General features: G+C 37.3%; 1 protein-coding gene across 3 annotated transcripts in view; it reads right to left on the minus strand.

Moving 5' to 3' along the window:
- The window catches only part of GABRA1 (gamma-aminobutyric acid type A receptor subunit alpha1), a 59,761-nt gene that overhangs the window by 13,854 nt on the left and 18,142 nt on the right, over positions 1–27,765 (minus strand). For all 3 annotated transcript variants that reach the window (XM_067732929.1, XM_067732930.1, XM_067732931.1), the window contains 4 exons: positions 26,917–26,984; positions 19,391–19,611; positions 16,303–16,385; positions 8,712–8,855 (listed from right to left, as the gene is read on the minus strand). In XM_067732929.1, the coding sequence (XP_067589030.1) occupies positions 8,712–8,855; positions 16,303–16,385; positions 19,391–19,611; positions 26,917–26,984 (516 nt within the window). The remainder of the gene's footprint in view (positions 1–8,711; positions 8,856–16,302; positions 16,386–19,390; positions 19,612–26,916; positions 26,985–27,765) is intronic.

The following is a 27,765-nucleotide window of genomic DNA, read 5'->3' on the forward strand; positions in this document are numbered from 1 at the left end:
ACTGCTCACGATCTCTTAATATCCATAACTGAACATCTCAGTCTTAAAGATCTCAATCTTCAAACCCACTGATCATCTTCTTTGTAGCACTAAAAATTAAGCAATGCTGACTGCCCCTACCATCTTGATAGCACTCTCTAGACTCACATTCTCCTTTTAGCTCTCATTTTCAGTTTCTTTTGCTAACTCACTGGATATTTCAGTCAGAGAGTTATGAGTTCTTCCTGTCTCTTGGGCACTAATCTTCATCTTTCTGCAAAGCAAATGCAGAGGTTCCTGGTATAGTTCTGTCTTTAGCTGTCATCATCTCTATTTTTTTTCTTGACTCTAATAAGGAATTTTCCTTCTCACCCCTGCTCTTAATGTCATTTTTATCCAGATGGCTGCGGGAATCTACATCTCTAAGTGACATTGCTCTCAAAAACCACTGTATTTCCAAATATCTACTAGACATCTCATAGATACTGATTTTTCATTGATATCACCAACTAAATATGTTCAAAAGTGATATTACTTAAACTTTTCCATAAAAAATAATGACTAGCATATAGCAGGGCTTCTTTTCCACTTAGCATCCATTTCTAAATTCATGGCACTCTCATCTGTCTGTTCACTCAGGCTATTGATAAAAACCTGGAATTAATCCTTGGTTGTTAGTAGGACTTCCAAAAGAGAGAGAAAGGAATCAGTTGATCATCACAATTTTAATTTCACCTGTGCAGTATCTTTCAGTCTATCTCTTATCTCATGGTCATTGCTCTTATCTCCTTTGCAGATTTACAATGTAAATCTACCGTAATCTATGAACTGTCTTGTTGGTCTCCAGTCATGTCCTAAACTACACTTTTCCCTAAATTTGAGGTCAGAGTGATTGTTTTAAAGCATACGTACATACCTTAAAACACCTTAATGGATTCCCATTATCCACATCAGGGTTTGTCAACCTCAGTACTACTGACATTTCAGAACGGATAATTGTTTATTGTGGGAGCTGTCTTGTGTAATGTAGGATATTTAGCCACATACCTTGCCTCTTGCCCGCTAGATGCCACTTGTAGCCACTCTCCCTTCCCACAATGTGATAATCAACAGTGTCTCCAGTGTTACATACTAAAAAGCAAACTCCCTAACCAATCCCCAACACTCTCCACATCCTAGCTCTGACACGTGTTTCAGTATCACATCTCATGTCTCACCACACATTTTCATATCTCAGTAATCTGATCAACAAAATTCCCTACTTGACCTCTTCTATAGCCGAATATTTTGTTCATCTATGGGTTGGGCTCAGTCCGTAGTAGAAGAGGAAGAAATGTACTGTATGGGGACACTTTATTAGCTTTAGAAGCAAATGAATTTGGGTTCAAAACCCAGATATGCTATTTTCTTGCTGTGTAGCCTTAAACTCTCTGATCCTCAGTTTCCTCATTATAAAACAGTGATACGTATATTGTGGGGAGGATACAGAATAAGGGCTCTAGTGAAGATCATTCTACATAAGAGTTTTAAAATAAATTTTAGTTGCTTTCTCCATTTCTTTTCTTGTTTCTCCAGTCAGAATTGGTAGAATTATTGGTAGAAGAAATGCTCCCTGTACTCTCTATAGTAGGAAATCATCGATACATTCAGTTATGTTTTCATGATTGTTATTAATGATAACACCTGCCATTTACTGATCAATATTAAGTAACTTCAAATTTATTTACAGCTTCTGTTTACACTTATCAATATATTATATACTTTTAATTTTAGTTATTTATATACTTATACACCTCCACCAAACCGAAAGCTAATTAAGAAGAGACAGAGTTCTTTGAGTATAGCATGGCTTTACATATCCTCAATATTCAGCACCTACCTATGGTGAAAAGGGATGAATGAGGCTTAAGAATACTCGTTGCAATTAACATCCACTAGCATCTCTTTTTTGAAAGGTGAATAAAATGTTATCTAATTTTTTTCTATTTTCTGTAGATAACTTGGATAATGTCTCCAAGGTCATCTGAAATAAACAAGTGATTCAAATTTGAGAAGAATGCAAAAAAACACATTTTTTTCCTGGGACTCTGCTAAAATGTAGCCTTGGGTAGATATAGTCAGGTTACATCTCACCTCCCAGGAGTACGCATTATCATTCCTAACCATTCATTCAATTGTAGACTGCAAAATGTCATCAGCTCAAAGAAAAAATTCCATCTGTCACATAATGTCAGAAAGGTGAATGTCTATATATATTCCATTATCATCTTTTGTTGTTCACAATGTGACATTTTGGGAAGATTCTGCAAAGATTATTTTTTTGGAGGAGCTATCATGTGACATTATATTTGTTTTATAAACCACTTCCTCACTAACAAATTAGAAAAAGTAGAGGAAAACTTCAAATCTTTTGACGTCACCTTCCTCAATTAAACAAAATCTAAGAAGTTTTGGTACAAAATGTTGATGGAAGAAATTTTCACATGTTGAGGCATGGGGAAGTCATTCTGGCTTATACATGAATTGCTTGATACTTTTTGCTAACCAGAACAGCCTGTCTTGTGGCCTGTCAAGCATGTATTGTACATCGACTTTAACCATTAAAGAAAAGAATTCATTTAAAAATCTAAATGGAATAACTGAGGTTCAGGCATCCAAAATGGATCTGGGTGGCCACTGTGGATGTGGTTTCAGATATATTCCTGTATCACTGAGAATTTCAATTTTCCGAACTCTACCAGACTCAAGGACACCACCAGCCATTCTCAAAATAATATCTGCTAGCAGCTGCCAGCTGCAACCTTATGGTCTCAATTTCTCCCCATGTAACTATGCATCCATTTCGGACCCCAACCAACCCTTGCTTAATAAACATCCTTACTTCTTGCCAGCTCCATCTATAATTTCTGACAAACAGCTTATGTAATTTTGCAGTTTTTGCCTTTGTAAGCCTCCCCCGTTGTTGTAGTCTGGTAGAGCACAATTTGAGCACTTCTTGAATCTGTGTATAATCCACAGATTGGCGCAAATAAAGCTTTTATCTATTCTTATTGGCGCAGTAAAATAAATAATCCACAGATTGGCGCAAATAAAGCTTTTATCTATTCTTATTCTATATTATTTATTATTTCCATAAATAACATTTAAATAAGGAGAGCAAAAGGCGGCAAAATCAGAATCACATTGTAATCATTTAAAAATGAAAGAAAAAAAACCAAAAAAGTCATGTAAATTGGATTGAAAGAGTATCTCTAGACATCAAGTGCTTATGTACTAAGCATGTCAAATTATTTACCTCTGATTTAACAGTCTAGAAGAATTGTAATTCAAATATCCTTTCACATCATGTAACCCTGAGGGAAGCTTGTAAATTAGATGTGACAATATTTCTTATACATCACAATACAAAATTAAAGAGAGAGAAGAAAAGAAGCAGGAATATAATTTTGTAAAGCAGCATTGAGGGTTTCTTTAGATCTGGCTTCCATCCTTTACTTTCTTAAATGTTGGTTACTTAGAGTAAATTCCTTGCTTAACTTTATTTGACTTCAGTTTTCTCATTTATTCAGTAAAAATGATAATGTGCTACTTAACTGTTTCCTGGGATGCTGTGAGGATAATATGAAATAACAGATGTGAAAGTTCTTCTAAAAAAGTCTGAGTCACATGCAGATTTACAGTGTAAAGGTAGAAAGGATAGAAATGGATTCTCTAGCTCCATTCATTTCTTTAACAAAATTGTAGTGGATACTTATTCCATGTAAAGCTATCACTTTCCTTTCAAGTATTCTAAATTTTATGTTTTCTAAGATGCTACCTGTTTCAAAGGAATGAGGAATAAAAAATGTCATTGAGGGAGGGGCTGGTATTTTAATATCTGCTTCAGAGAATACTGAAATAGAAATAAGGAAACAATGGTTATAGTTCTAGGCCACTTAACCCCTCTGGACCTATCTCCTCATCTGAAATATGATTAGGTTGACCAGATGACTATGTAAGTTTCCCTCTCCATCCTCCCTCCTACAAACCTGTTTTCATGTCTTACAGTTTTATTATTTCTCTGGAGATCATGTATTAGGCTGCAAAAATAGAAGTCCTGAGGCTCCTTTGGTGAATGTCGATCACCACTATTGCTCCCTGGTCAGTGAAAACTGTTGCTTTCCTCATTCATTTCAACCCTGCAGAGTCATCCTTAACTCATCCAGAGAAGACTGTTTCTAGGAAAGAGGATCCTATAATTTTCCCTGGTCATCTGTTCTAAGGATAAACAAAAGTCATTCACAAAGAAGAGACATTCTTTTTTTTTTTTTTTTTTTTTTTTGCAGTACGCAGGCCTCTCACTGCTGTGGCCTCTCCCGTTGCGGAGCACAGGCTTCGGACGCGCAGGCTCAACGGCCATGGCTCACGGGCCCAGCCGCTCCGCGGCATGTGGGATCTTCCCGGACCGGGGCATGAACCCGTGTCCCCTGCATCGGCAGGCGGACTCTCAACCACTGTGCCACCAGGGAAGCCCAAGAAGAGACATTCTTATTAGACAAAACTCACCTACGTTTCCTTTGATCACACCTGTCTATTGACTTAGGCAAATATGACGACTTTCCAGTCATCACTGTGTTTTAAAAAAAGCATTTTATATTACATTCTTCTTATTTTATAGCCGTGATATTATTCTTATACCTAATGCCAAATTTAACAACTTTGCATTTCTGTATAAGTCACATTGTCATGTCCCTTAATTACAATTATAATTTTTGTGTGGGCTTTCCTTAAAGAATTCCTTAGGAAGCATATTGTGGTATATTAGAATGAGTCAGGGGGCCATGGCTGGGGTCTAGTTTCAAACTGCCTTCCCTTATACTTCAAGAAGAAATGACGTCTTCTTAGGTGTCATCATGTAGCTTTCTTGTACTAACTTCATCATTACTATTAATAGTAATATCTAATATTTATTATATAATTTTTACATGTCAGATACTCTGGTAAGCAGTTTACATGCATTTTTCTCATTTCAATTTCACAGTAACTCATGAAGTAGATCCTCTGATCATCTCCAAGTAGTACAAGAGAAAAGATGAACAGAGAAAGGTCACACAGTTAATAAGTGGTAAAACCAACATTCAAAACCTCACAGTATAACTCCAGAATCCACCCCTTAAGCTCCATGCTATACCACATTGTTGCATTTTCACATGTCTATCTTGCCTATTACTAGTGTGTCATGTGTGAGAGCACACACTCTATAGCTAGACTTCCCAAGTTCAAATCCCAGCTCTGCCACTGCCTAGCTGTGTGACCTTGGAATAATTATTAAACCTCTCTGGGCCTCAATTATGTCCCATCTGTAAAATGGAGATAATGATAATACTTACAACCTCGGCCTGTTGTAAGGATTAGAACAACGCAATGCATATTAGCTACTTACATCACTCAACCATGAGCTTCTTGAGTGCAGGAACTACGGGTCCTTCACCTCTCTTTTCCAGGCCCGATCACAGTGTCAAACAGAGTAAATGAGCAAATGGTTGAAGGAATAAGCGAATAAATGAATGGATAACAGAGAATTGCATCGGATGTGAAAACTGACTAGACTCATCCTTCTGTGTCCTTGTAACAAGTTTGCTCTGCCAGGTGAATAAGTGCACTTCAAACTAAGTCTCCAACTCATTTTTTCCCCCAAACTGATGGCAGATTCCAATGAAGGGACTGTCCCTCTAATATGTTTGCACTGAGAAAAATCCAAGTATTGGATTGAGCCTCATATCTTCCCTCCTATGGCACTGAAGTGATCTAGAGGTATTTGACCTGAAAGAGGTCACTGGTAGTGTGTGTGAGTGAGTATTCACACATGTGCTGGTTGCACGCAAGCGGGGAAACACCTTCTAACCTTCTAGAAGGTGACCTGAATTGCTTCTCTCCCCACAGAGAATTTTAAGGTAAGAGAAGATGCTTTTTATCTAATCATTCTCAATGTGTGTGTACTTTTCTGCCACCATTCCTAGTCTTCTGGCAGAAACAGGGAGATAATAGCACTCAATGTCATTTATCTTAATGTTTGCAAGGCTCTGTAGGAGTTGTGAAATATGGGATTGAAGACCTTACAAAAGATCTTTGTTTCTTCTCATAGAAATGTAACAAGGTGGATTTTTGATGAGCTAAAGGAGACCCAGAGGAAGGGTAGTTCAGGGTTTTAGTGTGGAGGGGAAAACATACGTCAAACTGAGCTCCCACATTTGAGAATTTGCTCTTTATTCTCCTCCCCACCTCCCCCCATATCCATTATTGAAATGACAAAGGAAAAGCTCTTATTTTGTACAGATAAACTTGCAGCTCTAACACGAAATGATGACTTTTAATGAGCCTAACTTATGAGGTCTAGCCAGCTTGGTGGTGGTGGGTTGGACCACTCTTTCTCTCCTATTGCCCTTTTGGGACTGTATATCTTTTCTGAGTAACAAGAATATAGGTAGGCTGATTTAGGAAACCAAAAGTGAAACAGGTCTCCAAGTTCATAAGACTAAGCCACTCATTTTGCAGACATGGGAACTAGAATATAAAGAGGGATACAGTGACACACCAAGTTCACTAGCGTTAGAAGAGAATGGAAGCACTCCTTCCTCCCAGCAAACGTGGTATATATTTGTCCTATTGCATGCATGCTATTGCACTTGAATTACTATTTCCCTGACATCCTCTAACCTCCATTCTAATGATAGTAGGGAGAGAATTTCTTGAGGGGAAGTTCTTTGTCTATTATTCTGAATGTCCTGGGCCTAGAATAGTGATTACTTGGATCCCAACAAATACAGATTGACAAAATGAAAGTCAACCCCTGCAGCAATCCTTCCTTGACTACCCAGGCTGGATTCATTTATTTTTTATTCATTACTTCAAAATATTTATTTAGTGCCTCCTGTTTCATCTACTGTAGTAAATCATAGGGATACGGAAGACGGACACGTACTTGCCCTCACAAAAATGTTAATCACAACACTTACCACCCATTTTGATAACTATAGTTTGTGTTTGTCTGTCTTCCTTTAGACTTCAGATTTCATGAGAGCGAGATATGTCTTGTCTATCACTGACTGTAGCACCTGCCACAATATCCAGTTTATAATAGCATTCAAGTTTTAAAAAGTAAGCACTGCTCATTTTAGTATCTTTTCCAACATAACTTGGTGAGGAAGAAAAATTTTCGGTATTTTTCACGTTTGGGGATATTTTCAGGACAATAACAACAGCTATTGCACACCATTTTGAGCATCTACTGTATAACACTCTGTTTAGCGTTTTATACTATCTCATCTTTAATGCAAAATTACAGACTCGCCAATATTAGAAGAGAACAGAGTTTCTAATTGGATAAATGACCTTCCCAAAGTCACCAGGCTTCTAAGAGGCAGGACTAGGACTTGAACCCACATCTTTCTCACTGCAAAGCCTAAGACATTCCCACTATGCCATGTGCATTTCTAAGGTAGGCAAAGCTGAGGGAAAATCTCCATTTTTCAAAGCAAGAAACATAAATATTTCAACTTCTATAGTAGCCATGGATGCTATAAAGTAAGCAAAAGACAGATCCTGTTAAGCAGCAATTATCCAATAATCAAAGTAAGATATATTGACCTATTACTTGAATTTAGAATGGTCAGATTGTAATGATCATTGTCCTAATATAAAGTCTGAAATGTAAGGAAGAAATTTTCCTGAGAAAAAGAGCAATTCTGCCTTTACATATCACTTAATTGTCTTTTTTTTAGGAATTACAAATCAAAGTGAATGAACTAATTTCAAATTTTAGATACAGTCATAAAATTGTTGATCCTTGCTAAGCTTTCAGTAATTGAACATAATTAAAAATATTGGTATTAAGGGAGTACATTTTCCTAATTGTTAGAATCCAAATTTTATTTATAATTATCTGACCCTATGATCACATATCCCTTAGTCACAAAAGGGATACATGCATAACTAAACTCATCTTATTTCTTGAAGCAACTTCAAAAGTTTAAAATTTTAGATACAGCTGCTTCATAGTATCTGATCTAATTCTGAGTATTTCATTGGTAAAACAGTTACAGTACCAAGAAGGATGGTGGTGCATCTACTTTTAATTCCAGAATGGAGTGATCAGTGTAGATTTTAGCTGTAGAAGATCCCTGGCTAGAGTTACAAATGGATTTGTGGGGAAAAAAAGGCTTTTTGGTATCCTATGCGTAATGATTGCCGCTAGAAATTTACCAAGATTTATTGAATCATGACAATAAATGGGGCCTAGATGATATTAATAGCTAACATTTATTAAGAGTTTTTTATGTGCCAGGAAGTGTGATGATTACTCTTCATGGATTTAATTCATTCCTTCCAACAACCCTGTGAGGTGACCACAATTAACTGGCAAGCTGGAGGAATAAGGATTTAACCCGTATATTCATCTCCAAAAGTTCACATGTCTAAATACAATGCTACCCTGATCACATGGAACTACTTCTTCATTTTGTAAACAAACAAACAACAACAAAACCTCCCAGAGACCAAAAGGCATTAAATGTCAAATTCAAGGTCACAGGTCTATAGAGTTTACACTAGTTCCCAGTCCAACTGTTCCCCAGTTTAGTGCAATTTTCACTCTCTCTACTTGTGTCATTGAGGGACTTAACTGAATTTGCACATTCTTACAAAAACTTTTTCTGGTCCTTCTCCCCTATCTAAAGTAACTAAATGGCACTCACCTGTGCTAGACTGAACAATTCCAGAGTCTACTGTTTGTCCAAGAAGATCGTATTGGTTTAGGCGTGACCCATCTTCTGCTACAACCACTGAGCGTGCCGGCTCTCTGGTCCACTCATAAACAACTTCCGCTCTCGTGTAAGCATCTAAAAGGAAAGAATGGAAGATGGTCCATGTGTTTTGCCGCTTTGCTTCTCCTAGTTAGTTGGTGTGTTCTATCAGTTTCATATTTTCTAACACATGGTTCCAGAGGTCAGCCTAGGAAAGGAGAGCCCATATCCCTTAGTTTAGGAAAACTGACACATTTTCCTGATTCATTCAGTTATCAGTTCACTCATAACAAATGGTATTTAAGCATCTACAAAGGACTGAGTACCTTGCTGAGGATACAGCAGTGAACATAACAAACACCTGATCTTGTGGAACATGCATTGCAGTAGTGGGGACAAAAGCAGAGAAGCTAATGAATACATAATTCAAGTAGTGTTAAATGCAGTAAAGCCATATACAACAGATATGAGGATAGAGAATGGAGGGGATGGGGCCTATTCTAGGTAAGGGACTCAAAGAGGTTCACTGAGGAAATGACATTTATACAAATACATGACAGAAATGTGAGAGGGAGCAATGTCTTGGGGAAGGGTACTCTGGATAGATGAGCTAACAAGTTTCTTCCTCCAGGGCAGGTAAAAGCTTGACATATTTAACGAAGAACAAGAAGACTAATGTGGCCAGAATGAAGAGTTGAAATGAGGTTAGAGGCAATAGCCTGGGTCCAGATTATATCAGGCCAGGGGAAGGTCATGATAAATGTGATAACACTGGAAATTTTACTAAGCATCCTTTTTTTATTTTGACATCCTTATTGGAATATAATTGCTTTACAATGGTGTGTTAGTTTCTGCTTTATAACAAAGTAAATCAGATATACATATACATATATCCCCATATCTCCTCCCTCTTGCGTCTCCCTCCCACCCTCCCTATCCCACCCCTCTAAGTGGTCACAAAGCACTGAGCTGATCTCCCTGTGCTATGCGGCTGCTTCCCACTAGCTCTCGATTTTACATTTGGTAGTGTACATATGTCCATGCCACTCTCTCACTTTGTCCCAGCTTACCCTTCCCCCTCCCCATGTCCTCAAGTCCACTCTCTACATCTGTGTCTTTATTCCTGTCCTGCCCCTAGGTTCTTCAGAACCTTTTTTTATTTTTGATTCCATATATATGTGTTAGCATATGGTATTTGTTGGTTCTCTTTCTGACTTACTTCACTCTGTATGACAGACTCCATGTCTATCCACCTCACTACAAATAACTCAATTTCATTTCTTTTTATGGCGGAGTAATATTCCATTGTATATATGTGCCACATCATTTTTATCCATTCATCTGTTGATGGACACTTAGGTTGTTTCCATCTCCGGGCTATTGTAAATAGAGCTGCAATGAACGTTTTGGTACATGACTCTTTTTGAATTATGGTTTTCTCAGGGTATATGCCCAGTAGTGGGATTGCTGGGTCGTATGGTAGTTCTACTTTTAGTTTTTTAAGGAACCTCCATACTGTTCTCCATATTGGCTGTATCAATTTACATTCCCACCAACAGTGCAAGAGGGTTCCCTTTCCTCCACACCCTCTCCAGCATTTATTGTTTGTAGATTTTTTGATGATGGCCATGCTGACTGGTGTGAGGTGATATCTCCATTTTTAAAGTGTGTGATTTTACTTTCTTTTTAATTAATTATCCTTCTCATAGATATTTACTCTCATGATGTTGAGGAAGAGGAGGAGGAGGACCGTACAGCTCTTTCTACTTCTCAGTCATTCTTATTTGTCATGTAACACTTTAACCTAGTCATCCTCCTATAGGAGAAGTTAGGTCATAATCCTTATCTTTAATTCAGGAAGGTTAGACGGGAGATGTACAGAGTGAGAGAGACAGAGAAGGAGAAAGAGAAGGAATTCCATAGCTTTTCTGATTTCTAGTCACAGAACACCCACGTCATTTAGGTTGTAATGGTGGTACCTATTCTCCTCTGTTTAGATGTAGAGAGATAAACATTGAAGGGATATCGCAGTAGCAAAAACAGTTTCCAGGGCTTCTGAGTGTGAGATATGATAGCAAAAGTTAGCCTTATGGTGAAAGCTTTACCCCTTGGCCAACTTCTCCATTAGGGACAGTAGGCTCCATACCTAGGAGGCACAGACATGTTTCACTTTCTTTTAAAATCAGAAGAAAAAAATGAATATAATCAAACTTTTTATTAACATCGTATAAAATATAAAAATTTAAAAGAGAAAATAAAAATGAAAATACATTTTTAATATATATGTTTGGAGGAATGGCCCTCAAAGGCAAACATGCCTTTGGCTCAGAAGCCTTAATGAGTCCCTGCTCGACACAACCCTCACCCCATGGTAACCTGGCTTGGATACTTTGTCCAAATTTGTATTTGTCCAAACTACAATACTATGAGATGTAAAATAATGGTGGCCTTTTCACACAAACATGAGGCTGCCTAAAACCAGATGTGAGCCCGTGCCCCTCATTCTCTGAACCACATTCTCTTTAGAGTGACCACTTGTTTCTGGGTGATTGATGCAGAAAAATGTAGCTAGTATTCCCCAGATTTTATGTGGGTATCCTATCTGCTCCAGCATCATTCCTGAACCAACTTGCAATCAGATAGCTTTTTAAACAAATTTTTTCAGAAGTTTGAGAGAATATACAGGAATTAATTTAGTGGTTATGGCTTCTTTCAGAAACATGTAAGAGTGACAGTAGATAATTTTGGAGTTTATCGTCATTGCCTTTTTTATTTTATTAATTGTGGTGGTCCTCACTGAAATTTTTTTAACTGCAGTAGTCTTTTATTTATTAATTTATTTTTAGCTTTATTGAGGTATAATTAACAAATAAAACTGTAAGATATTTGAAGTGTACAACGTGAGGATTTATTATACATTGTGAAAGGATTTCTCCCATTGAATTAACACATCTCATTGACTTAAAAAAAAAAAAAAAAATTAAGCATTTCAGAATTGTATATAGTGGCATGATTGCATTTGATAGGAGGGTCTAAAACTTTATTTATTAAAAAAAAAAAATCCCTTTGGAGAGGCCAGAGCACACATTTGAAAGGAACCATATCACTTAAAATTTGTAGGTACCTATATTCAATAAAATGTTTTTCTGGTCATGATAAACTCTTGTTTGTCAAGTGGAAGGGTCTTACCAAAGAGGACATACTGGGTTTATGGTGACCTGGAATCACTGAATGTTAATGGGGAAGAACTTTTAGAGTCACATAGTTTATTTCATTTTACAAATGGCAAGCTGGGGCACAGGTACATTAAATGACTTGTTTAAGGGTGCATAGTTACTTACTGGGAAAACCAAGATAAGAACATAGAATGGCATTCATTCTACTCCACTGCTGTTAGTAAGAATTTTCTAGGCAAAGACTCTCTAATATATGCTCAAAAGCCAAGCAAAGGTAACTGGTGGTCATGTAACTATTGATGAAACCAATTCTAAACCTTGTGTCATTTCGTAAAAATTAGAGTTCTTGCTACTTTATCACACTGTCATTAGCAACAGTGGCTGGACCCTATCTTTTTTTTTTTTTTGCGATACGCGGGCCTCTAACTATTGTGTCCTCTCCCGTTGCGGAGCACAGGCTCCGGACGCGCAGGCTCAGCAGCCATGGCTCACGGGCCTAGCCGCTCTGCGGCACGTGGGATCCTCCCGGACCGGGGCACGAACCCGTGTCCCCTGCATCGGCAGGCGGACTCTCAACCACTGCGCCACCGGGGAAGCCCTGGACCCTATCTTTTTATACCTTGTTATGTGTTGCCAATGGGCTGCTGATTTACTTGTAGAGGGAAAAGAAAAATGTGTTACCATCGACTTCTCATTTCATATAATTCAGGGTCTCATTTCTTGCAATTTTTAGAAACTCCATTGTGTATGAAATCTACTATAAATATGCTATTGTTGTGAAGGTAGAGATTACTCATTGTTTACATCTCTCAATAGAAATCTTCCAAAATGAAGAGTAAATTCACATGATGAAATTTGCTGTTTTAAATATAGAAGACAGATACACCTAAAAGCTCAACCTAAAGTTCCACAATAGGCGATATATCTTATTATTTCTTTGTTTCCATATCTGGAAAGTAGGTCCTATGAAAACTTTTTTGATTTGACAGTATTTAGCATAAAGAAAAGAAGGTTAGAAAGAGTCTTCAGCTATGTAGTCAAAAACGTTAAGCTCAGATTTCAAATAAATCAGTAGATTACTTAAGAAAAAAATTTTTTAAACGACGGCATAGACAGTATCAGGAGAGCATCTGTCACTTCGGTTTTATGGGCCTTTGTTTTTCCATTTGTATGAGGCAGGTACACCAAATAATTTCTAGAATTATTTATTGTTCAGAATTCTTTTGAATTTCTATTTATCCCTTTCTCCTTGTTTATAAGACACTGCTTGATAATCAGTCAGGAAATGATCATTTATTATGTCCTGACTACGTCTAGCACTTGCCTAGACCTTATTGTCAGAATATAATCTGAATCTCTTCTTCTAGAATCAAAGCCTTATTTTGTAAATTCCTCAGAAAGCAGTTAAAAGATGTCAGCTGCCTTATGTATATATACTGTGTTTGAGTTATCTGGCCTTATACAGAGGGTGTTATCCCTAACAAGCAGAAAGTATAATGCAGCACTGACAATCAGAATCTAATGGCGAGTGGTAAGGAAAACATCTGCTTTTCCAGGTTTGGTTCTTATCAACATGTGGATGAAGTTGCTTCTGCACCTCATGAACACTTATTACATAGTGCTTTACTAAATTATTGTGAAATCATCTTGCTTATGTTTTCCTTATTTTCTCTGATACTTTGGCAAGGTGTTTGCTTCAAAAGTTGGGTCAAAGCATTTTTATCTCACTTTTGCCTCAGTTTCTTTATCTCTGAAATACACTAGTTAGGCCACGTTGGAGAAATGACTATACAATAAATGGACCACCGCTGCATCTTCCCATGCTACTGGCAGGCAACAGTAATTCTCCATGGTGTTCCCTTCCACTGAGCATGTGCCTTCTGAGACTATTCTTCAATATTAAGTCTTTGATGTTGAGGTTTCATTCCCCACAGTCCTTAAACCCTCTTTTCTGAGGCCACCATTTCTGAGGCTTAAACACTGAAGGGGCATTTAAAACCTGATTATTATCATCTTTATCCATTCAATAAATATTTATTGAGTGCCTACATTGTATTAGGCTCTGTGCTAGGAAATGTAGAACAAAATAGATTCTGCTGTCATGGAGTTTGCAGTCTCCAGACAATAACAATGTTAACAGAACTAATAATTATTTCTGTGATAAATAGTATAAAATAAATGTGTATTGTGATCAAGAAGACTGATGGGAGCACCTACAAGTTTTGATAAGGGCTTCAAGAAAGGCCCTAGGAACCGATATTTATGCTGAGATGTAGGGGATAAATAAAACCAGCCACGGGGAATTCCCTGGCGGTCCAGTGGTTAGGACTCGGCACTTTCAGTGCCGAGGACCAGGGTTCGATCCCTGGTTGGGGAACTAAGATCCCACAAGCTGTGAGGCATGGCCAAAAAAATAAATAAATAAAAATCCTATATTTAAAAAATAAAACCAGCTATGCTAAAAACCAAGGGGAGAGTAACCCAGGCAGAAAAAAGAGCATGTGCAAAGGCTCTGAGGTGGAAAACAGCTTACTTGTTTTTCTTTAAATTTCAGTTTTCTTATATGAGACATTATTTGTTTTCTCCTCACTGTTGATTTTCTTCAGGGTGACAATGTGCCTAGTTAAAAATATTTTTCCCCAGCCTCCTTTGCAGTTAGCATTGGTCATGTGACACAGCTTTAATTAATAAGATGTGAGAAGATACCTGTTAGGTCTTTAGGGAAAGATTTTACTTTTTTGACACAGGCACTACTCTTTTCTTCTTTTCCCACTATTCCTCTTCATCTTGAAAGCAGAGGCAATGGCTGGAGTTGCAACAACCATTCTGTCATCAGGAAGAATTTCTAAGGACGTCTTAAGACAGCATCCTTGTAAAGATGCTGAACTAACCAGCAATTAACCAACAGTCACTTACCTTCATATATCTTGTATAAAAATATAAACTCCTCTTTTTTAAGCTATACTCACTGCTTAAAAGTGAGTGAGCTAACTAATATACTAAACATAAAATTAATTGTCTAAAACAATATATTTTTGAAGCCAAAAGGAGGTACTATTAATTATACCAGGATTTAGTCATGAATCAGTACTGTTTCAGGCAAACTATGATGTATGATATCCCTAACTATAAGGTTATTTTGTGGATTAGATGAGCTGATGCATATACAAATATTTAGTACACTGCCTGGCATACAAGTAACACATAATACATAATATTATCGTTAAAAATGGAACCGGTAATCAGAAAAAAATAATAGTTCATGGTATAGAACATACATTAAATTGGGGAAGAAAATGGATAGGAGGGAGTTATCATCAAAGGCCTGTTTAGCTGACAGTTTTTGAAGTAGTCTACCCTTGGGTTTCAGTATAGAATGAGATTTATAAATAGAGAAAGTTGTCTTTCCATGACTAGCGCTGCTAGGAACCCGAAGGCCCTTTGCTATTTTCTTTGCTTGCTGTCTTCCTACACTACCACTATTTTTCTTCTGTGAATCATACCTTCACCAAAATAGTTGCTCAGATTGCCTGTCTAGTGAGAACAGAAAGCTGGTTAGGTTAGTCAAGAGGTTGACTCAGTCCTTATACGTAACTCCCCTGCAGGAAACCAGGAATACATTATTCCTCCTCACTTTATGCATGCACACTATAATCAAAAGCAGAAAAGCAGAGGAAGACAAGAGAACCTAACTCTGCTGACCACCGTTCTCTGGGCTCCTGTAACGTGTGCGCCTGCATATTTTCAAGTAGCAGAAACCCTGAAAGTTATCATAAAGGTGATTTATCTAAGATAGCTTCAAAAGCATTCATATATACATGAACTTCATGAGATATCCAAACATATCTAGAACTGTTTTAAGACTATAATTAGAGTAAATTCTTTTCTAGCATCATCTTTGGGTGTAGGCTTCATTATTAAGAGGACCTAATTATTGTCCTTTGCCACCTACCAATATTTCCATTTGATAAACAAGTCACATTATTCTTAAGAACAAACCAATGTCAGTAATGATATAAAATAAACACAGTGACCTCCATTTATTGGAAAGAAGATATTATCTATGAGGTATAAGCATCCAAACTCCATTTGGTTTTTTATGAATACTACTTGAACAAAAATAGAATTTTTCCACTAAATAGTTAAATCCCTTCCTTCTAGTTCAACAGATAGGGAATAACCCCTTCCTGAAAAAATATTAAAAAGTGAAGTCAAAGATTATTACTTATAGAAAGCACTTGCAGTAAATCACTGTTTAAATATTCTTGATGTTCTTTATCTGTCTCTTGAACATTCATAACTAACTGGAGGTTTCTTGCTTAAAGACATGCCTCTCATAAAAATAAAAATAAAATAAATTTACTCACAGCTCCCAAATTTTAGTGGGCAGGCATGGGCATCCATAGGGAAATCCTCCAAATGCATTGGACATTCAGCTCTCACCGTCAGCCTTATCGATTAAGGGAAATATGGGATACAAACAAAAGTCCTATAGATTAGATACTTTCTGATAAATACAAGTGGGATGTTATTAACTATAGCAAATATATTAAGAAAGCAGGAGAGACAAACACAAATGGCAATGCTATACCGAACTGTTAATAATCAAACGATCTAAAAAGAATTATTGGACTTCCCTGGTGGCTCAGTGGTTAAGAATCCACCTGCCAGTGCAGGGGACATAGGTTCGAGCCCTGGTCTGGGAAGATCCCACATGCCGCGGAGCAACTAAGCCTGTGCACCACAACTACTGAGCCTGCGCTCTAGAGCCCACGAGCCACAACTATGGAGCCCATGAGCCACAACTACTGAAGCCCACGCGCCTAGAGCCCATGCTCCACAACAAAGACAAGCCACCACAATGAGAAGGCTGAGCACCACAACGAAGAGTAGCCCCTGCTCACCGCGACTAGAGAAAGGCTGTGCGCAGCAACGAAGACCCAATGCAGCCAAAAATAAATAAATAAAATTTAAAAAATAAAATAAAAAATATAAAGAATTATTTACAACAATGACTGGATTCTATCCATTTTTTGGTCTGTTTTGAGAAAATAGGTGACACCTGATTTTGTATGATGGGCCAAAGATTACCAAAGATTACCAAAAGATAATTACCAAAGATTACCAAAGTTTTCCAAAATAGGCATCATCAACTAATCCACCTACCAGAGCAAATCCTTTGAGAATAAAATGGGATGTAAGCAAATAAATACTTGCAATAATACTAATTCATCCTTGGTTGAGAAGACATGGATAACAAGGAAGAGAGGCAAATTTCTCCATTCCTAAGTGCATCTCTCCCCACCCCCTTCCCTAATATAGCACCAAATGCATAAGACAACAAAGGAATAGGTGAGGGAGGAACTGTCCTCAGGTTCTGTGAAGCTGACATTCACTTAAAGTCTCCTTTATAAGTGATTTCACTATATTCCAACCATTTAGTTTTACCTACAAATCTACTGCCTAATTGAAGCCAGTACTCTGCTGAGCTTCTTTTTAGTCCCTATGTTATGGGAATGTGAATGTGAATTCTATTTATGTTTTTAAAAGGGTAGTCAAGAAAGGAATTCACTGAAATATATTTGATGTCATTTGGTGGAACTATGGAAAATTTACACCCAAATTCCTCACATAATTTTCAGGAGATATATTTACCCATATTATTAAGTAACTCTAATGTGGCAAGATGGCTTTATAACAAGTAAAATCATGAAGTGATTACAATATTAATTAAAGTAAATATGAAATGTGTAAATTAATGATTACACTCTTATACTTAAGTCAAACTATTCAGGGAAGTGGTAACACATTAGCAAAGGTGATGAGAAATTTAGGAGAAGGGGGATATAGCTTAGTTACTGTGAAAGAATATTACACAAATCAGGAACTATTAACTGATAAACTGTTCAGTATACACAAATCCCTCCTTAGATAATTAGCAGCTGGCAGGAAAGGATACTAGATTTAGGCTCAAAAACAAGTGTAGGGTATTTTACAAGGGGAGAATATTTCAAATTTCAAATATAAATAGATCCTGCTTAGATGATCTGGAAAGTTCTCAACACATCTGTCCACTGATCCTCTACTTTCTCTCTTTTCTGGAATTTTCATTCTTTCAGTCCTATTACACTTTTACTAGTTGAGTCCAACATCTATCTAAAGTGGCTCTTAAAGCAGTTTTTCTTTCATTTGGGTATAAAAAGCTAGGAATTCTGGCAGCTTTCTCCAAAGTCAAAATATCACTCTACTCCCACTCGAAACACAATCCGCCAAGTCTAGGGGTTGCCTTTATTACCTTTTCATACCAAAGGAATAATTGGATGGTCTAAATTACCAAGTGCTGGCCAGATCTATAAAAACAACATTCCAACAAGTCATCTGGATATGAAAAAACTGCATCTCTTCAGAATGAGTCCTAGATAATTTTTTTAATATTTTATTTATTTATGTATTTATTTTATATTTTGGCTGTGTCAGGTCTTAGTTGTGGTACACAGCATCTTCATTGCGGCATGTGGGATCTTTCGCTGCAGTTCGTGGGCTTCTCTCTAGTTGTGGCGTGCGGGCTTTGTAGTTTGCGACACACAGGCTCTCTAGCTGAGGTGTGCGAGCTCAGTAGTTGTGGCGCACTGGTTTAGTGGTCCCGCAGCATGTGCAATGTTAGTTCTCCGACCAGGGATTGAACCCATGTCCCCTGCATTGGAAGGTGGATTCTCTACCACTGGACCACCAGGGAAGTCGCAAGTCCTGGATAATTCTTAATTTCTCATAAAATAGGAATGTTTTTAAACAACTTTTTTTCTAAAAATATTCAAACCTTTATTCAATTCATGTTTCTTTCATTCATCCATAAATGAATGATTGGTATCCAGATTCTGGGCTTACAGTAATCTCAAAATGGGGAAAATGTTTATGGAGCAAAAATATATATGTAGTCTTCAGTTTAAGCAAAATTAAGAATATTTATATTCTCAGTCTAATTAACATCATTGTGAATTAATATACTTCTTCAAAATGTATACTTCCACATGAATTTATATATAAAAATTTTGAACTTTTTCTATTTTCTGGTTTTTTTCTCCTTTTTAAATAGAAATATTTTCAGATATATACCATGAGATAACTTCTAGAAATTTAATCTAGACCTTACTGGAATGCAGGAATCCACGAGGATAATAGTAGGGAGAAGTCCTCTATTGAATTAGAACATATATATATTGCATTACTTATACATTGTAATTTTTTTTTCATTTTGTCTAATCATTTTACTTAACGCTTTAATACTTGCATAATATTTCAGCCAGTTTAGTTTTCATAGTAGAATAATTATTAAAGTTGAAAAACAGGGAAAACAGGAAACCAGATGCTCTACAATGGCCCATCAGCGTGTTGACTGCCTACACATGAAAGAGAAGGTCTAGAAAAACTCACGAACGGAAACACAGTCATCCTTACCTCATGGTGTACAACAAGGTCCCATCCTCTGTGATCCGTAGGAGCTTGTTGGGCATGGTCATGTTGTGCGCCACTGATTTCTTTCCATTGTGGAAAAAGGTATCCGGAGTCCAGATTTTACTTGCCATTAGGTTATTTAACCGGAGTACCGTCATGGGTCCTTTAAATTTTAACCTTTCATCCTTCCAGCTTTGACGGAAGAATACATCTATTGTATATTCCTAGGTAATTTTGGAAAATGGCAAAGAGTTCACTGTGCTGTATTTTGCAATGCAAATGGCTTACACAGACGATGCATAATTTTTGCAACTTTAGAAGCAAAATATGACCTAGATGATATTCCTAGAAGTAAACTTGTGGTGGCCTGTACATATTGGTATCAGGTGAATCGTTGGTTGACATAATCACTTGAAAAATATCTAAATGCCTGAATTACTTTTTGGTGAGAAAACTTCTGCTGAGTATCTCCTCAGACATGTGAAAGGAAACTAGCACCCTATTCCCACCACCACCTGCACCACAGCAGTACTCGAAGAGATGGAATATATTGCAAGTGAAAACAAAACTCATGTTACAGATTATTACATACAGGAAAATGTTTAAGTTAGGCAATCCTAGTTATAAAAATAAAGCATTTGGGGGGCCCTCTTATGGTTTCTGAAAACCCCACACCCAGTCCCAAGACATCCTTGGTGCTAATGTGAATGTGATAATCCCATCTTCTTTTTGGCTAAGTGAACATTTTTTTTCCACAAATAATGTATATAGATTTTCAGTTCTACACAGTGAAGAAGATTATGAAAATAAGAAATTGTTTCAGGTAATTTGCATACTTTCCAAGAAAAAAAGAAAAGAATGCAGAATATGCGGGGGTGTGTGAGTGTGTGCTTGTGAGTATATATATGTGTGTGTATGAGACACAGGAGAAATGTGTGAAGCTCATCATCATTCACAGCCAGGGAATCTATTTATTTGAATAAGCACAGCATTCCTCATGGCAATACCCAGAGACAAACATCTGCTAATCTGAAAACAAGCAATGTGATTTACCAGCTCCTAAAATTGAAAGGGGTAATAATATCCATCTTCTTTGCAGGACTTGCTACACTGACACTAAAATTGGAAGTCAATGGTTTGAAATAAAGATTACCACATTCTCCATTAATCTTAGAATGCTCCAAACTGGAAGGAAGACTAACTTGAAAACATCATGCTCTGTTTTCTTAATCCCCTAAACCCTGATGCATCAGAAAGCTGTTTTTTAAAATCTTTTATACGTATCGTCTTTAGCACATGCACAATAGTGTCTGTGTTCAGGCTTTTTGTGCATGAATTTTACGACCTGTCTCTTTCCCGGGGTTAATGCAAGTTTGGGTAAAGACTGAATGAAGATTTTCAAAGCACACATTTGACATTGCTGAGCCCTTACTGATCAGGTAACTAAGAATTATTATTGGTTAGTCTATAATATACGAGGCATAGTGGTAAGTGCGATTGAGATAGAAAAAAAAAAAAAAAAGGTGTAACAGGACACCAGTCTATCTTTGCAGGCAGGAGAAGTTACTTTGTTTGTTTGCTCTGTCTGGAAGTGTCAGATGAGAGGCACTGGGATACCTGGCATAGGAATTTACTTAGACACATTTATTAAGCATCTGTTAAATTCGACAGAGGGAGAAACTGTTTGGACTTGGAAGCTATAGGAAAAACTTGTGGAGGAGTAAACTGGTTTAGAATAGTATTTTTCTTGAGGAGAGAAATGAGGGGGGTGCCTGTGGATTATATCAGGAAAAGATCCAGAGTAGCAGTGCTTGCTAGGGAAGCAGAGCGTATGGGTTTACTCTGGGCTGTGCATGTTCTCTTCTCTGGACAATAGACAAGCTTCTGAGATAGGGCTATGATAATGATGCTATTTCTATTACTCAGGAATCAGCGCTCTATAGTTTATGCAACTGAACAACTTTAGCCTGGTCAGCAGTGGAGGCAACAGTCTCTCGTAAACCAAGGTTCCAAGGATGTCTAAACTGACCATATCCCCATGAATTTGAAACATTTGTTCACTTGTTGCTTGCTCCAAGGAGATTTTTGAATCTAAAATAAATGTTACATATAAAATAAACTTAAACTATATTTATCATCAAGCGTTTGACAAGATATATCCCAAAGGCAAAGATTCCAAAAAATTATGTCAAAACTTGCCAAGGTCCTAAGGTTTACAAGTTTATCATATTTACAGCTAGCTTTATTTACCTGTGATAATGGTGGACAATGAAATCCCCAAATTCATTTAAGATACTCTCTTTTCGAATACCTAGTTACACAAGCATGCGTGTGCACACACACACACACAGACACACACACACACACACACGCAAGTACAAGGGGCAAAATTAACTGGATTAGCTTTCATTTCCATGATTTCCTCTGTTAGAAGTGGAAATGAAAACTGATATAAAGCAGTTGATCATGATCACCTCTTGCCTAAAAAAGAGTGTATTTGGTCTCCCATATCCTGAGAATGGCCCCTGCAATATTGCCATGGTAGCAGCATGCAGCTCCCAGCAGCTACTTGTATAGTGTGACCTCTCCCCATGGTTGAAATTCATTAGACCAAGCTGGGCCAGAGCCCCTTTTTTAGGAAGTTGGAACAAGAAGGAGAGGGTAGAGCCAGAGCATAATGGTTACACATGTAAATTCTAAGTCTGCTAACTAGAACTGAATCGTCCCTCTGCCAGATGAACGGCCTTAGGTCATTTTCTTATTTTCTCTAATGCCCTAGTTGCCAATTTATAAAGTGGGGATCATGGAAATACTTATTTCACTTTGCTGTTGTGAGAAGTGTCAACACAAGTGAACAGCTTACAAGAATGTCTAGAGCAGCGGTCTCCAACCTTTTTGGCACCCAGGGGCCGGTTTCGTGGAAGACGATGTTTCCATGGACCGGGGCGGTGGGCAGAGGGGTTGGTTCAGGAGGTAATGCGAGTGATGGTTCAGGCGAGAATGGGAGCGATGCGGAGCGGCAGATGAAGCTCCGCTCGCTTGCCCGCTGCTCACCTATGCCGCTTGGTTTCTAACAGGCCACGGGCTGGTAGTGGTCCATGGCCTGGGGGTTGGGGACCCCTAGTCTAGAACACAGAAGTTCTCAGTAAACATTAAAAGTTATTGTCTCTCTCTCTCTTTTTTTTTAATCAACACAAATTTATATTAGATTTCTAGGTAGCTGGGAATGGAAAAAGTGCAATTTCTTTGGAAGGGTGGTAGGACAGAAAACCTGAAGAAAGTGAGAAAGTGGTCATAACTAAGCAAAACAAAAAAAGGAGGCAAAACAGAAGACTCCACAGAAAAGTGCCTGAACAAATAAGAAGCTCTGGTGAACACTTTGTTCAGGGTTCAGTGTTCTAGCCCACACCACTTGAGTGAAAATTCTCTCCAAGTTACCCTGTTGAATAGAGTAGGACCCTAGAGAATATGAGCCTTTTTCTGAAGACTGGGACAAAACATCCATTATATTCCTAAATAAATATTGTACTGTAGCGTTCCCGCTTGCACCGTTTATTACTGTCTGTGTGTGCTTTGATTTAATACATTTTAAGCGCTATGGAAAACAGGGTTGTATGATTGTGCTGCCTGGATATTTCTGTCAGAACCTAGTGCCCTGGGAATGTGAGGTTTGATTGCCAATTAATGGTTTTTAAAATAAAGTTAAGGAGTTGTCCTAATTTTGTTTTCTATTCCAGATGAAGTCAAATGCCTTGGGAGCTATGGAGTCTCTAAGGACGGACAGGCTGAGTTCAAGTTGCTACCTAGCTGGGTCACTTTTCTCCTCTGGAAAATGTGGGTAATAATAACACTTAGCTAAAATGTGGGCAGGAGGATTAGAAGAAATATGATCTATAAAACCCTTAGCACAGTGCCTAACATATTGTAGCATTCAATCGTGTTGAATGTTGTTATGGTTATTATTATTAATTAGATATTTTATCAGCGCTCAGTTTAAAAACTACATTTCATGTCTTGAAAAATAGCTTTGTCATTCTGCCTTTTAATTTTGATAGCCTCTAAATCATACTGCTCTTTCATACGGATAATTCCCCAGTAATGTAGTTTAAATGATTAATCTCAAAGTGGTAAGGTACAGTTTCTGCTTGTCACTTAGGAAACCGGTTGCAGGCCTATGGCTAATTTGATCCCTTGATAGAACAATTCAGATATTGTCTTGTTCAAGAGTTTTAGGCAAAACGGTATCACTGGTTTAGACTCCGTTCCCTTCTTCCTACCTGATATTTGATCAAAGGCCATAAATAAAAAGTGATTCATGATAATCTTAGGGTTAATGGTGTATCCAAAATCCTAGAGTGCATCTTTTGTCTAAGACAAAAGACATCATTGGTTCCTAAGATCATACTTAATCTGAACCAATAACTCAAAGGTATACCAAATATTTTTAAGAGAAAACTTTTTGATTGCATATGGCTTTATTTGGGCACTGTCCCTAACAACTTCTATCGAGCATCTACTCTTTGTGAGACATCATGCTAGGTGCCAGAGATAGAGAGAGAAAAGTTATTTATTATTATTATTAGGAGTAATATCATTATCAGTATGTGCTCTTTGTAATGCTTCATCCCCTCTCTTAGTGTTTCCATCTATGAGAAGAGAGCTTCACCAGTGTAAAACTTCTGAAAGTTCTCCTTTATCTCACACTCTTCTATTTGGGGAGGGGAGAGAGGAGGAATAATTTAATTCGACAGGAGAATTTGCAAGGAGAAATCAATCTTGCCTATCTCAGCCTCTTCCTCTTGTCTTCTGCATTTTGGATGCTGGCTGTCCATTAGACTCACAAATGCAGCTGTGTTCCTCTATGCTAGAAGTTTTACACGGACAGTCTACACCCTCGCAGAGGGAAACCAACTCTGCCTGCTGATGGGGTGGGTTAATCTGACTGGTTGTTTACTCTCTGGAAACTCACTTGTCTGCAGATATAAGCCACCTTTTGCAATACCATCATTATTAGTAATAAAGATGATATTCTCATTTTCCATATCCCTTACACTGCAGCCTTATTTCTCAAAAGGCTCAAGATTCAGGTAAGAAAGAGGGTGTTATTTACTGAGTTTCAGAAGACCTTAATTTTTAAAAGATAATATAGACTCCTCAGCCTTTCACCAAATAAGTAGAAATTCAACAGTTACTGTAAAACAGCAATGCACTGTTACTGTGAGGGATGCAAAACAAGAGTGCCTTTATGTTTTTTGGCGTCACTTTAGGAAAATAAGATATTTATGTAAGATAAATAACTTTACAAAGCAGTGTGCAAAAGCTAAATTGTACCTTACAGTCAATAAATGTGATTATAATGCAGAAAGGAAAAGTTAACTTGTTATTGGATTAATTAAAAAAAGAAGTTTTCATCAAGCATTTGGGTCCTGATTAGGGCTTTTGTGGAAATACAGAATTTAGATGGGTGGAGAGTAGAGGAAATTTCCACAAAGAGTGCATGGCTTGATAAAGGGTTCAGAGGCAAAATAATAATAGCTACCATTTATTGAGCACCATCACTAGACCATTATTTACATATCTCATTTAAAATTCCTAACAGTCTTACAAGGATAGGTAATTATAATAATATACTCACTTTAGAGACTTTGAGCCTTACAGCCTTAACTGATTTGCCCAAGGTCATGCTGCTGTTAGTGAGGAATTTGAATTCAGCCAGCCTGAATCCTAGAGCCAGTCCTGCTAACCCCCAGTGTTATGCCTCACAGAAAGTAGTACTAACGTGAATGACTAAATAGTAAATATTGGGAACAAGTGAGGTCTAGTGGTAAATCGTGTATGGATTGTATGGGATACAGGCAGAGGAGTTTAAATTTGACCTTAAACTTGACTAGGATCTATTAAATGTTCCTGATTAGAAAAGTAGCATGAGAGAATAGGGTGGTGGGAAGACTGAGTTCCAATATGGGAGAATCACAGTAGGTACTCAGACCGCAATCAATTTAGCAAAAATAATTGTATCACACAGTATTTCAATAAAGTGGTCTACGGACTGACCACAATGACAAAATGAATTGCCAGAGGAATAAATCCACAATTATGGCTAACTTTTATATTTCTATTTCTTACATAGTAATAATGGCTGACATTTGTTGAGTGCTCATGATACGCCAATGATTTTTAAGTGCTTTTCATGTATTAATTTGTTTAATACTTGTGATAACCCTATGAAGTATTATTATTATTACTCCCATTTTACACATGAAGAAACTGAGGCAGAGACATATTAAGCAACTTCCCCAAGGATACACTCTTATAAATGGAGGAGCTGGGATTATAGACCCAGGCATTCTGGTTCAGAGATCTGTATTCTTACCTAGCACTCTGCTGTCTCTCATATGCTCCACTGACTCTAATTTGTACAGTTGGTGCATTTCATAACCTCTCTTAGGCATAAAGTATCTAATTATCCTAAGCCAGCATTTCCCAATGTATGCCTCACAGAATGTCAACAAGTATCACTTGAAGAAAAGGGTTTTGGACAAATATGATTGGAACACACTAGATTAAATGCAGTTAAACAGTTTACCTTACCTCAGGACTGGTCAGAGCTTTAACCCTGCCAAGCTGGGTGCCCTGTGAATTTCCACACTTTGGGAAATGCTGGTCTAAATGGATATTTTCTGTAACTTTTATTCTGAATCTTCTGAGTTACTATGAAACCAGAAGACTTTAATGTTAAGGTGGTATCAACAAAAAGGCATTTCAAAAATAGTATTTAATTAATATATCTTCAAAATATCCATAACGATGAATCTTCATGGCTTCTTTATGATTTTTTGCTTATACAGGAGCTTGGCTGTTATGAGTTCAGAAATATTATACAATATCTGCAGAGCTCTACGGATTTACCAGCTCCCACCAGATAGAAGAGAAACTCATGTTAGTTCATTTGGGTTGGGAAAAGAGAGAACAGGTATGTATTCATTTTATTCTCACTCTTGGTAATAATTTAACGATTGCCTTTTGCAATGAAGCTGAACCTTTCCCACAGGTGTTATTTCATTCTCTGTCTAATTCTGGTCAAGTATTCACTCAGCTTTTAAACACATTTCTCCTTTTTAACCAAAAATAATTCAGCAATTGCAGTGTTTATGGCTGTTTTATAATAGCACTGGCTATCCAGAAACCTAGCATTCTTCAATCAGTATGTCCTCCTAACTAAAATATAAGGTAATTCACAGTACTTGTCTCGCAGAACATAAACCAAGGCAAAGGAATAATTTCAGGGATGGAACAAAAGAAGACTGCAGTGGTTGATAACCATAAATAGGACTGGTCTGGAAAGTAAATGGGTATTTTCTACTACATAAATATTATATGTATTACATATTACATATTATGCATACAGAGAGACACGAAGATATAGCCAAGGCATCGCGAGCTGCTTCCTAAATACCTAATCTATATTTTTTCTTTCAAAAGTTAAATTTAGAAAATACCCCAGGAAAACCAAAAATGCAGTCACTTACCATATCATGGTCTGAAACAGGTCCGAAACTGGTGACGAAGATGTCAGTCTTCACTTCAGTTACACGCTCTGATGAAGCAAGAAATTGGGACAGTGAATGTCTATCAACAGCCCTTATTAGATCTCACCACCACAAACTCACACCCCAATGGGAAATTTATAGGCTTTGATTAGCAATTTCTAAAACTGGTCCACTGTGTAGTCCTGGTAATTTACTGCTTACACATGAAATTTCACAGTGAATATCTTTCAGTGGAAAAACGGAGCCTAAATATGCCACTTTGGGAGATAGATTTTATGGAGATGTCAGATGATGCTTAATGAATTCTTTAAGAATGGACACACTTTCCTGAGTGATACCAAGCCATTTCATATTATAATAAAAATATGTTAGCATATGGATATGGTTTGAGCTTAAACAGTCTTATACAGCTCGTCAGATGCTCCAGGTACTTAGGCTACTCTTGGGAAGTATATAGTGTACTGTAGTGAGCTTTATTAACTGTCTAAGGACTCAAGGGTATGTTTTAAAAATGATTGCTTTCTGGCACTAAATCATAAGTTAATTATCCAAATTACCCCTGGGAAAAAAAATCTGACAACCTATATAAGTTTCTTCAGTTTTGAGGATAAGAAGAACATATGACAGTACAGCAAAAGTTCATTTAATAGATTCCATTTCAAGCTCAATGTGATTTTATGTTATTGGTCTCTGAGGCATATATTTCAACCAATAAAACATATGTATTATAGTTTGGTGACAACTCAACACAGATATTTTCAAGGAAATACAGTCACTCACCAAAAAAAAAAAAAAAAGAGAGAGAAAAATATTGCCTGTATAAAAGGA

This window comes from Pseudorca crassidens, chromosome 3 (assembly GCF_039906515.1).
Source record: "Pseudorca crassidens isolate mPseCra1 chromosome 3, mPseCra1.hap1, whole genome shotgun sequence".
NCBI lineage: Eukaryota > Metazoa > Chordata > Mammalia > Artiodactyla > Delphinidae > Pseudorca > Pseudorca crassidens.